Source organism: Micromesistius poutassou (genome assembly GCF_964030765.1).
Source record: "Micromesistius poutassou genome assembly, chromosome: 18".
In the NCBI taxonomy this organism is placed as follows: domain Eukaryota; kingdom Metazoa; phylum Chordata; class Actinopteri; order Gadiformes; family Gadidae; genus Micromesistius; species Micromesistius poutassou.
In genome coordinates this window covers 2,146,164-2,159,350 of record NC_140288.1, presented here as the reverse complement: position 1 = coordinate 2,159,350, position 13,187 = coordinate 2,146,164, and the positions used below count along the sequence as shown (strand labels likewise).

General features: G+C 43.3%; 1 protein-coding gene across 1 annotated transcript in view; it reads left to right on the top strand.

The window, feature by feature from the left end:
- The window catches only part of astn2 (astrotactin 2), a gene marked incomplete at both ends in the record, with an annotated part of 226,615 nt that overhangs the window by 178,805 nt on the left and 34,623 nt on the right, over positions 1–13,187 (top strand). Inside the window, 2 exon segments of the mRNA XM_084483245.1 lie at positions 4,248–4,414; positions 8,249–8,437. Of these exon segments, the coding sequence (XP_084339371.1) occupies positions 4,248–4,414; positions 8,249–8,437 (356 nt within the window).

Sequence of the window (13,187 nt, the reverse complement as noted above, 5' to 3'; positions counted from 1 at the left end):
GATGAGGAACAGTTATTCTCATGGCACATTATTTTAGCCCTCCCTAGTATCTGTCTTTTTAATTGAAACACTCCAGGAATGAGCAGCTGGTGGTGATATTGGAAGCGTGTCATTAATCCACTGTCCTCACATTCGGGACGTAACCGAAATTATCTCTGATGCAGGCTTGGCAAAGACGTATTGTTGACTGCAGGTGTGATCACTGATATTTTTGTTGTTTCCTGTCAAACTGTGAGGTGTGTTTGCAAATTTCCTAAATAGATCTACCCTCCCTCTCCTTTTTTCACATGGTCCATCTGTTGCGTGATAAAGAACATTTTTAGAAATAGGTTATAAGTTCTTAGCAGGGGAGACACATTTCTAACTCACACTCCCCCTTCTCTGCATGGATTTAAAACTGGAAACATGTGGGGGGGGGGGGGGATAGAAAGGTGTTTCCATCCAACACATCAACACAGTTTGCCACACACCCTCTTAGCGTAATCCTTCCTTGGTATTTTCTGTATGGCGGCATGTCTCTGCGGAGCTGGTGTTCTGGGGAGATGAACATCACGACTCTCTCCACACTCCTCCCCTGCTCCGCACTGCTCCACTCCTCTCATTACCATAACGCTTTAATGCCTTATGGTTTTCTGGCAAATTAATTTTAATACTCCTCTCCCTCCATTACTCTGCTCACTGATGGTTAAATGTAGGATCAAGCATGTCGTTAAATGAACCACTGGGTGCCACTTTGCACTCTCTGCAACCAACTAACGACCTAGCTCGCTAACTAGCTTTCTGACTAACTAAGTTGCTAGCTAGCTAATACATCTCTCTCTCTCTCTCTCTCTCTCTCTCTCTCTCTCTCTCTCTCTCTCTCTCTCTCTCTCTCTCTCTCTCTCTCTCTCTCTCTCTCTCTCTCTCTCTCTCTCTCTCTCTCTCTCTCTCTCTCTCTCTCTCTAGCAGTATGACTGACAAGCTAGCTAACTAACTACCTCTGTCCTTCTATCCCTGAGGCTATTATGGGAGGAATCCATTGTATGTTTAAAGGAAATATGATAATATAATGCTAACAGCTTTAACTTCTACCCTACAGAACATAAGGGTTTTATGTATTCAGTGATAAAGCACAGGCAATCAAGTGTTTCCTTAGTCAGAGGCCTTGAACTCAAATTAAATGGAATTACATTTTAGGGGGAGGGTTGGTTGGTGGGTGGGCGGCATTATATTGCAACCTTGAATCCCAACTAAGATCCCTGTGCAAGGCAAGATATCCTGGAATAGAGATTGGATTGCTGTTTCAATTTTCTCCCCCCCCCCCTCCCCCTCCGCCCCCTTCTTATAGTTGAATGAATTCAGATGCACTAGACTAGGGCATGAGACCATGATCATATCTGCATCCCTGCGGGAGGAGATAGAGGGAGAGAGGGGCGATAGATTAAGATGAAGTGTCTCCAGTTACTCACCTAGTCTGTTTCCACCCAACAACGTGCTGTTTGTGTGCTCCTCACTCTCAGTAATGTAGTGGCACAAAGTGTGTGTGTGTGTGTGTGTGTGTGTGTGTGTGTGTGTGTGTGTGTGTGTGTGTGTGTGCGTGCGTGTGCCTGTGTGTGCCAGATACCTGCCTGGGAGTCTGTGAGCATATGTGCTTGTGTGTGAGTGCCATAAATGCATTTTTCTTAGTGTGGCCATATTGATGTCTGTGTGTGTGTGCTGTATATGCATGCCTGTGTGTGTGCGTGTGTATGTGTGTTTGGTTGTGCGCCCGTGCATATGCTGTATGCATGCCTGTTTTGTGTGTGTATGTGTGTGCGCCTCTTCATGTGCTGTACATGCATACGTGTGTGTGTGTGTGTGTGTGTGTGTGTGTGTGTGCCTGTGCATTGGCTGTACACGCATGCCTGTGTGTCACTGTAGGGATGGAAATGTGAGTGCTTCTATAAGTCACACTGGCACTGCCCTTGAACACATTAAAAGTTAGCTTGTTCGTGCCTAAGCACTCAAAGGAACCTGAGTGGAACTTTGGGTTCCTGGCTGGGGACAATGTAATTCCTCCTGTGTGTTTTTGCGCATGCAGCAATAGAGCCGCACTCCCTAATTCATAACCCCTTTCAGACGCAGCCATGCCACAGAGCGTGTGCCCCCGAAACAAGATTAGACTGTCAAACTGGTTTCCCCCCACGATATTAGATGTAGCATTTTTTCATCCATAGAATTCAAGGCCAGACGTTTTCTAAGAGAGTCCTCATTCAACTTTCCCCTTTGTTTTTTTTTTGTGTCAGGGTTTCTGGGTTACATTTCAGAAAAGCATTCGCTACTCAAGAGAGTTTTCTCAGCGCACTCATTTATATTTCAAGTGCACGTTCAGTGGCATCGCCCTACATTTTAATTGTTAATCCCTTCACACAAAGTGAAGTCGACCCATACCGTCCTGCCCGATGACAGACGCACGTGTCCATTGTTAAATGAATTCACACCGGCACCTTATAAAGCGAGCACGTCTGAGTATCCTTGTAGTGGCGTGACAAATCGAAAAGAAGAGAGAAAGACTGCCATACGGCAAGCGGGACCTAACCCCTGTGCGAATTTTGGCAACAAACAATTAAAAAACTCATTATATGAAATAGAGTTATGTATGTAAGTGGATGGTAGCACTGTGTGGGCGTGGGACAATGCTGCACAACAACCTTAGTTTTATTGTGACGGTTTATAGGGGGATATGGAAAGTGAACTAGTACATTTTATTTGTATTTACAAAAGTAAAATTTGTAAATGGGGGTGTGTGTGTGTCACACACCCCCACACACACACACACACACACACACCCACACCCACCCCCACGCATTACCCAAACTGCACAGCCGGGGCCGAACATGGGATTTCACAGATGAACTGTGCTTTCGATCAGAGCGGCCATCTGTTCGCCTGGTAGCATGTCATCTTGTGTAGAAACAGTATGCCTGGGGCCTCCCAGCTATCTCGATAACAGAGCTAATCCGATCTGGAGTAGTCCACACGCACGGTACTGTAACTATGAAATCATCTCTTTTACATTCTCCGAGGAGATTACGTGGTGTTATGATATCCCCCCGCTACTCTGGTGTCTGATCTTCACTCACTCTGACTGGGGGAAACTGAGTTAGCGTGAATTGAGTTAGCCCCAGAGCTAAGAACACGAGTGCAAACATCCTTGTTTGCAAGCGGCTGTTCTGTACTCTCTCAGTACATTAAGACTTTTTTTCATTTAATTAGATTAAAAGTGATTGTGGACTCTCTTTTTTTTTGTTTTTTTGTACATGTCGATTATGTCTGTGGAAGACATTTTCCTGTTTGTTTATTGTGCGTGTGTGAGTGTCTTTATCTCCGTCTGAATACTAATCCACTTATGCATTTTATCGCACAATCTCTGCTTGGGTAAATCCAATGTGTATCTTCCGTCCGTGCTTATCTGCTATGTAAAGCATTAATCAACTCGTTAAACAAACTGGATATCCGAAGATCTGGAAGAAACTTGAAGTGTTGTTTCATTTTTTACTTGTCTATGTCTATTTAATGTGGATACATGGGGATTTTTGTCACTGGGAATGGCGCCATTGTATTGGCAAGAAATTGGCACGGATAAAGTACACAACAGAACCAACCAAATCCCTTGCATGAGTCAATCAGCTATTGACTCAGCTGAAACTAAGAAAGATCAGAAAACTAAAATTAGGATCTTAAGAAATTTGACTTTTGTGTTGAAGAAAAAGCCCTGACACTGAAATTAAAAATGTGGTCAAATTAAAGATAATACTGAATACGATTAGAGAAAGTGGACTGTTTCACAGAATTACAATTTCCCTTTAGCATTGACGTTTTGCAAAACAAAACATGATTATACTTTACAATCAAATCTTTTGGTGGACAAATAAAACACCTCCTTTTATATTCCAACCACTTTGTTATCATCTTACTTTGCAGTGGGGCAGGTGAGCGACTGATGACTCGATAGCGTAAAAATAAATCACAATCAAATCAAATCCCTCCTCAAAGGCTTCACCCTTTTAACCCTTCTCTCTCCCCGAGCTCCTCTTTAGTCACTGAAAGCGGATGGACAGCCGACCCTACCCTCCGCTCACCTTTTCCCATCTATCTTTGTCTCCTTTCCCCCCCCCTGTCGCCCACGAAACTCCTTCCCTACACCCTTCCCATCCATCATTCCCGTCCCGTGTCACCTCTATTCACCTCCGTCCCTCTCCGTCCCCCTGTCCACCCCCTGTCCACAGTGTCCCGAGGGGTTGAGGCCGATGAAGGATGGCTCGGGTTGCTATGACTACTCGCGGGGCACCGACTGCACCGACGGCTTCAACGGGGGCTGTGAACAGCTGTGTCTCCAGCAGCTGGTGCCACTGGCGGAGGACCCCAGCTCCAGCAACGTGCTCATGTTCTGCGGGTGAGTCCGGAATCACGGTCGGCTCGGAGAAAAACGGAACATGGCAACCCGGAGGGGGGTGGGTTAAGGTCGTGCTAGCTCAGGGAAATGGGGAAACAGCAATCTAGGGTTAGCGTCAGGGTTACACTAATCTCGGATCCAGCAGTTCCATTATGCTATAGCAGAATAATTCTGAAATTCTGGGGGGAGACGGCACAGAGCTTGTGCCTGAAGGCAAAAACTGAAATGGGTGGAGTCATGCCATGTTTCCTGTTTTGTTGCGTCAATATTCTACCGAAGAGAGAATCACTTTGCGAGATGGAGAAGAGGATTAGGTTTTAGGTTGTCTTCTCACATGCTACGGGAACATGTTGCCCGTGTTTGCGGAGTCAGTGTTCTCCGTTTGCCAATCACGCGCTTACACTCTGCCCCCAGTAACGGAATTTTTTTACGACCAACTGTACACGTTTACGGGTTTCGAGTCCGTAAAGGATATTAAGGGAGTTGGGAAGTTTGTTTTATATTAAATCAAGTAATAGGGGTGATGATGAGGTGATATTTTACTGTATTTTCTAAGAGAATAAGCATTTCAATATATATCAAGAAGAAGAAAAATCTATAAAAAACAATTAACAGCATGGTGGCGCACACAGAACTGGGTATTAGTTACTCTGAACATATTGCTCTTCTTTTTAAGTGCTTCTTCTTCTGATCCCTTCCTTTTCCCAACAGGTTTGTTGTCAGGTTTTTTTTTTTTATTATTTTCTTTCCAATTTGAGTTTGTGGGGTCAGGGGATGTGGACCAATCCTATCTGATAGTGCCCCTGTGATGTCCCCAGAGACAGTAATTGTGATGAAAGGCTGTAAAAATGAGGTTAAGGAAAACGTTTTCTGGGCAACCCCTCACAACCCTCACAATTAGATTTTCCCGCCTTCTTTTCCCCAGACCAAATTGAGATTGAAAAAGTTACAATTAGGTTTGAACTGTAGGGTGCCGACTGCACTATGAAAAGTCACGCAGCACAGGTTTAGCTTGAAGGAAACCCCCCATATATTACAGTTCTTATTTGTCTGATTATATTTAAAATGATCAAGGGAAATTTGCCGCAGAACATGTTTATATATCGTGTTGCCTCTTGGCTCTATAAAAAGGCGTTGAATTTGTGATTGTAAGTCATTCAACAAAACGGGGTTGGCAAGGCTTACTTTGAACATATGTTTTATACAACAACCAATATTCCTGGTGTGAAGTTATTTCCTCAGAAAATTAAGAAACAATTATCGGTACAAACTTTTCCTTGTATATAGTTAAAGTCTCATACATTCTTGTCCATAAAATATTTTCAGAATCTATAATGAACAAATCTAATAATCAAATATTTAATCATGAAACAATTGGGGACGTTTGGGGGAACAAACCTACGATGACAAACTACATACCACCCATAAAACGACTTCAGAAATACTGTTACGCCAACGCAGCCCAACTGTTTATGCTTGTGGCAGAATGTCAGCCCAGCCTCTCCTGGGAAAAGACAATCTATGTGTGATTAAATCACAAACAGACACCAGCTGACTGCCGTGAGCAATCATGCCCCGGGTTTGTCCCAGGTGAAGAAACGTGTGGCGGAATCAAGCTGCACTTTTCAGTCCATCAGTGCATAGATTTCAGCACACTACACTTACTGCTCTCCGTATGGAAACAGTATCCTCAAATGTACACTTGATGTAGTGTATTGTCGAAGACCGCAGCCTCTAAGGATAGAGGCTTAATAAACCCAAGTCTGGGTTTATTATGCAGATTTAGCACAGCTTTGGGTATTAGAAGGAGCAGGTGGATGATAATTCTGTCCTGCTTGTCTTGCGTGGTGGTGGCTTTCAGGATTTCCTGGAGAAATGGCTGATTAGATATTTCAGATACATCAGCCACTTGTCAACTTTATTTGTAAAACCCTTAATCACAGTCACAGTCGCAAAGGGCTTAAAGTAAATATACAGTAAAGTAAATATCAGTTATTTCAGAGCATAATAACAAGTATCCTTGTGTCTCGTAAAAATCTCATTTGGCGCAGTGAATTTTAGACTAGAATTTTAGTGAATTTTTAGACATTTGACCAAATTAATGAGATGCAGTCCACAAATATGATTATTATTATGCAAACATCAAAACACCAGTAACATATATGGGCTTGGAAATAGTTTCAGGCGAACATGTAGGATAACATATATCATGACATAATATCTAACCCACAACAATTGAATTCCAGTATACATGAAGTCTTGTCTCAAAGGCTGTCAGTATTTTTAGGGGGTCTTTTTAACTCCTTGTTCTGCAGCGGTTCTGTTGAGGGTGATTTAAACGCAAGGGTTTTCTAGCTGATCAGCTGAGCATAGTTAGCATAAGTGTCCCCTAAGCACTGCTTAAGGCTTTATATCTTATTCTGGGTGTGAGTTTGAGAAATGTATAAAATATATAATTGCATATTTTCACAATTTCATTCTGTTTATAATATTTGAATTTAGAAGTGTTAAAAGATTATAGATTATTTTAAATGGGGATTGTGTGTTGAATTGTAATTGTAGGGACCTATCTGTTAATCGTTTACATTTGTAAATCATAAGCATATACACAGAGTACATATTTAAAGGAAGACCCTATGAAATACAACTCAGTGTATACATTTACATGATGGTCTCCACATGTATTTATGTATTCTTTTATCAGTTTAATGCCCGCTGTCAACAGGGCAACACAACACTGAAATCCATTCAATTGGGCAAATTCTTCCATCTCAGGTCTCTGGACTGTAATGTAAAGGCCCTGGCGAATCTCTGCATGATATCTCAGCTGGCCAGATCATTGCGTGAATCTTAAATCCTAGTTAGTGATATAAAAATAAAGATAATGCATTCTGGGTAAAAAATGAAAAGCACATTCTGTTCTCCTGTTGGGATTTAGTTCCAAGTTAGAAATGATGGCTGCACATGGAATGTGACCAGACAGGGGGTGAAGTTAGTTTCATATTCAATATTTACTAGATATTTTGCTGCTCAATGTCCCCTATCACCTATCTGCTGAGTGGAGATGGGGGGTCTCCGTGTGCATTACTTTATGGGAGCAATTCCACTTTATCTGTTTTCTATCCATTTCCACCGTGGCAGTAGGCTATGCATCTCATGCATAGTATGGGTGGGAGAATGTATGCCTGGGAGAATCTATCATGTATGGCTATGGGACATGGTTTTAATTATTCAGCACATTGTATGTCTACACAGTGCCCAGATTGCTGTGTTTGACGTGTGTGTGTGTGTGTGTGTGTGTGTGTGTTTGTTTTGTGTGCATGCAGGGTTTGAATAGATTAGCCGTAAGGATGTTTGAGCTCCAGGCCCAAAGGTTCTGGGTTTGAACCCCAATGTCAGCAGATGTTAGGCATCCTTGAGCAAGACGCCCTAGCCCCTACCTGCTTGTCGATTAATGAATGCATTTATTGTTGTGTTAGTCTTGCGAACTAAGAACTAAATAGTAAATATGCAGTTCATGTAATGAATATGAATTGTGCTTCCTCAACCGATTCATGCAAATGTTCAGTCTTTTTGTCTTTATTATAATATTAATCATGACACATTTGATTGATATAGCGATTATCCAAGCCCTCAAAGACATGGGACGTGGAGAGAGTAAAACACAGTCAAAACAAACAAACCTGCCAAAACATCCCTCAGAAAGTCACATGTGGCCTCCCCCGTCTTGACACATTTGATCGTTTTCTGCTCCCGTGTCCAAATTTGTACATTTTAACCTCGGGGTGCGTTGTGCGCGGCGTCACCTTGACAGCTCCGCCGTGTCCTCCTCAGGTGTGTGCAGGAGTACAAGCTGGCGACAGACGGCCGCTCTTGCCTCCTGCAGGCTGACAACTGTGACGGCTCCAAGTGTGTGAGACAGGACGTCCGCTTCAACAACACGCTGTTTGGCGAGATGCTGCACGGCTACAACAACAAGAGCCAGGAAGTCAACTTGGGCCAGATATTCCAAATGACCTTCAGGTAATCAGAGGACAAGTGTGTGTGTGTGTGTGTGTGTGTGGGTGCGTGTGGGTGGGGGAGGGGGTTGGGTGTGTGCCGGTGTGTGTGTGTGCGTGCGTGCGTGCGTGCGGAAGAATGACCAAATGCTAATCAGCGTGAGTGCATACTAGCGTTGGCATGCTCACGCACACACGAGTACGTGCTCTCATACACAATGTCCACACGCGCACACATACATGCAAACGCACACACACGTGCGCGCACACGCACACACCCAGTCGTAACCAGGTGCTACGCTTTGATGGCACGTGTGATTATCTCTGTGCATGGAGAGTAGCGACACAGAGAGATACCCCGACTGAGATGGTCTGACACGTTGCTATCTGAACGATCGCTTGACCTCTGTAGCATGGCAGCACAGTGCTTGACTCTGTACAGAGCAACAGATACACACGTGACCACACACAGAATACCAATCCACATGTATGCAATGAAATATAATTACTACAACTACTAATACTACTTTTATAACTAATACTAAACATTTTTGGGATATAATAGCATATATTTAATGTATTATGTACATCACACAGAGCCAGACAACACTAATATGAAATGGTAAAGAAGAAAATGAAGTCGAATATACCCAAAAAGGAAGCAAAATGTCAGTCTGCCCCGGTCTCAAATGATTAGGCTGAGCCTGAACTTCATGATCCTCAATGTGCCCTTGGGCCAGACCTGGGACGCACGGGGGGGCAACAGGGGTCTTAAGGAGCAAACTGTGGTCAGTGATGAGGTTACAGACGCTCATTTAATGCATGGCTGGCTTCTGGAGAAAGAGGACGTGTGGCTTTTGGAGCATCGCCAAAGATGTGTACTTGACGTGGTTGTAAACAAAGTCAAATGCGGGCTCTTTTTGCATGTATTATTGTGAGCACGATGTTGTTGGTGCTATTCATCACTTGTTTTGGATCTGAATGGACACAGAGGATTAGAAGGCATAGTTATGTATGCATTTTTGGATGCGCTGCCCTGAACACTTGTGTGGATAGCATAGCACAGTGTAGCATGAGCAAATTGTCCTCTTTGAAATAAATACATGTGTGGACGTATGCGTGTATCTGTCTTCATAGCTACATCTGCTACATCAAGTCGTAGTGCAAGCTCAAGTGTTTTATTTTCTGATGCACAGAACAACTCAGACTGGCCACTGAAATTTTTATGACAAGTCACTGGCACTTTTTGACATAATATTCGACAAAAAAACAACCAGATGCCAGATAAAAATGAAAAAACATATAGGGCATATAGATAAATATATGCTAGAAATCAATAGGTATAATATAACTGACGAAATACCAAAACATTGAATTATATACAAATTAAAATTGTATTAAAATTTATATCATATATAATATATCTCTTGAAACAAATTAGGTTGCAAATTAATCAGCGTCAGTGCTCCATGCTTAGCATCTGTCAACGCACAGATCAGGACTGAGATGATGAAGACGATGATGAAGAAGTTTCATGGGCAACAACAAACCAGTTGCACCAAAACGATATATATATATATGATTTATTTTCCAACTATCAACAAGATTCCGTCAGCACTATTCAGAATAAACTGGAGCTTATGCATATCCCTGCTGGGTTTTTCTGTAAAACGGGAATGAAGTAGCACAGGCTGAAGGAGATTAAGGCATGGGCGAGCATCTGGGCGTCAGGGGAACGATAGAGCCAGGCTGAGCTCTGAGATGTTTTATTAAATAGTCAAATTAAATCTTCCAAAGTCGTGAAAACGCATGGGGGGGGGGTCAAGCAAGGCGCCCGTATTAGTGAGTCAGATGTTGAGGTAGATTAATCTAAGCAATTAAACAAGGACAAAAAAATTTAATAGTATAACCCAACAAGGTTGAAAACTTGGGTGTTTTTTTTTCTTGCTGTTCCATGGTAAAGAATACCATTCCACCCAAGCCGTTATCTCCCCCATGCAGGTGATGTGGTTTTGCCTTAGCTGGCGCTCTGGGCTGTTTGTTATGTACAGCCTGGTGTCATCAGCATAACACCCAAATGGCAGCCCCGGTTGCACTGATGATAACACCGGGGATACACATTTTATCCACAGAGTCTTACCCCTCGGAGCGAATACAGATCAGTGCGGCGCAGGTAGGGGATAGTGTTGCTCAAGTATTCTTAGGGATAGGGCTGAGGACATTGGGGAGATATCAGGACCCAGAACGTTTCTACGAGTCAACACCCCTGGTCACAAAACAGGGTGACCGAGCACAGATGTTTTATTTATCATAGATGCTTCCTGCACAATCGGATTTGAGGAACGATGTCCTTTTCATGAACCAGAATAGGACAGAAAACGTACAGTCATTTCACTTTAGAATCGTTCGGCAACATGGAGGTCCACCATGTTTTAAAGTGTAAGTGCACCCCCTGTTTAAGCTCAAATTAGAACACTTGAACACTCAAATTAGAACACACTGAGATGTTTGGTTACGACCCAGGCCAACTTTGTGATACTTTTTAAAGCTAATACTGCCGTTTTTTTTTTTCTGCGCTTTGCAATGAGCGATGTGGTACATTAAATATACACCGGGCGCGTTATACGTGACGTACGTGTTCCGAAAAGTTGAAGCCTCTCTCAGACGCGGCCGTCGACATCAACTACTGCCCAGACGGAGCGCCACTCATCCTCACAGATCTCGCCATCCGTCTCCTTGGTCTTGATGTGGAATGCCTCGGGAAAGGCCCTTCAACGTCAGGAAAGAACACGAGAAACTGGACAGAGTAGAACGTTGGCAGGGACTAGCAAAAACACAGGGTTATACACCCTTTTTCTCCAAATGATGATGATGAAAATGAAAATGAAAATGAAAATGGCATATCCATCATCTACAACATGTTACCATATTAAAAGAAAGATTTGGGGTTTAGTTTACTTTGAAACATTATGTAAACACTATGTTGATACAGGTTTTTGCCTGTGTTGCTAAGCCGTTGAGAGGAACTGTACCATTACATTGTTTTCATTTGTCAAGTGTGTTCTTTCTTCATAATATAAGTGTTCATGTATTTTCCACTGACTACAGCTGATTAGTAGTTCCTTATCTAAATCCTCTCAAAAGCGTACAAAGCCATTACTTTGTTTGATATACACTTGACTGTCGATCAAATTAAAAACATTTAGTGTCACGCTGGGTGGGAATTTTTAATTTCCAGCAATGAGAGCATATTCTAATACTCAAGTATATCTCTCCACTCCACGGCTCATATCTCAGCTGCTGTTTTTATTACACTGCGTCTCAGTGGGAGCGTCACAGGAACTAACTGTCCTCAGAGAGAGAGAGAGAGAGAGAGAGAGAGAGAGAGAGAGAGAGAGAGAGAGAGAGAGAGAGAGAGACGAACAAGACTGTGTGTGAGAGAGTGGGGCAGGAGAGAGACCCAGGGCGAGTTAAAGAGAGGGAGAAAGAGGGAGGGAGGGAAATAGAAGAGTGGATGGATGGTGAGATGGAAGAGAGAGAGAGAGAGAGAGAGAGAGAGAGATGCACATGACTCTGTGGAACTGCAGCACGGAGGCTCTGCAGCAAGCCTTCACCGAAGGTGCTTATCTGGCCATATGTCAGCTCGCAGGAGAACTGTGTGCATCAGAGCACGTGCATTAGAGGGCCTGCATGAGCGTGCGTACATGGGAGAAAAAAAAAAAGAGAAGAGGAAGACAGATGTAGAAGAGAGGGTGATGAAAGCTGATGTGTGTGCTTGTGTGTGTGTGTGCATTGAAAGCTGATGTGTGTGCATGTGTGTGTGCATTCAAGTGTGTCAGTGTGTGTGTGTTTCTGAGTATGTGCATGCATTAGTGGGTGTATGTTTGAGTATCAAAGTGTGAGAGAGAGAGAGTGTGTGTGTGTGTGTGCGTGCATGTGAGAGTGTGTGAGAGATAATGTGTGGGTGCGTGCCCGCAACTGTGTGTGTGTGTGTGTGTGTGTTCGTTCGCCAGTATGTGTTCCCGCATATGCCACCATTAATAATGATAAACGCTGCCTACACTGTGGATGCTGTGGTTATCAAAGAGCAATAACGAGAGAGTCTGTCGGGGATCTATTGCCTCTGCCTTCCTCTAGCTCAGTCTCCCTGCGCTCTCGCACATCCATCCATCCATGCGTCAACGTGTATCCCTGAACCCACACACACTTAAACATGCCTGAAAAGGCATTTAAAAAACGTTTGAGTCGAGGCGTTCGTCTCTCAGTCGTTCCGTTCAGTCGCTCTGTCTCAGATCTTGAGCACAATGGGAGTTCCCCCCCCCCCCCCCCCCCCCCCCCCCGGTCCCCAGTGTCTCAGCATTGACACGTAGGCAGACATGATTTATTGGTGGTGTTCAAAAATGAAACAGCAGTGCGCTTATATATTTTTAGTAAAGACTATCTGCTTTATTCTTTTTGGTTTAAAAGAAGCAGATTTGACAGTGAGTGAATTGTATCCCGTGGACGATAGTATTAAACGCAAAATAAAGTGTATGGGCTGTGATTTGTTTTTTGGTTTAATGGTATCTTGTTGTGTTGTTTGAGATATTGTTTGCTTTCAGCAATCAGTTCTCCATCTCGCCTGCTTATCGCTACTCCGTTTTTCCTTTTATCCAATTTCACAACACAAGTGCTTGTGTCCTGTTACTATCAAAGGTATCATAACTTCTGAGAGTGGAAAGCATTTTCTACAATACAATACAACAATTTATTTTGTCCATTGCCACACATACACG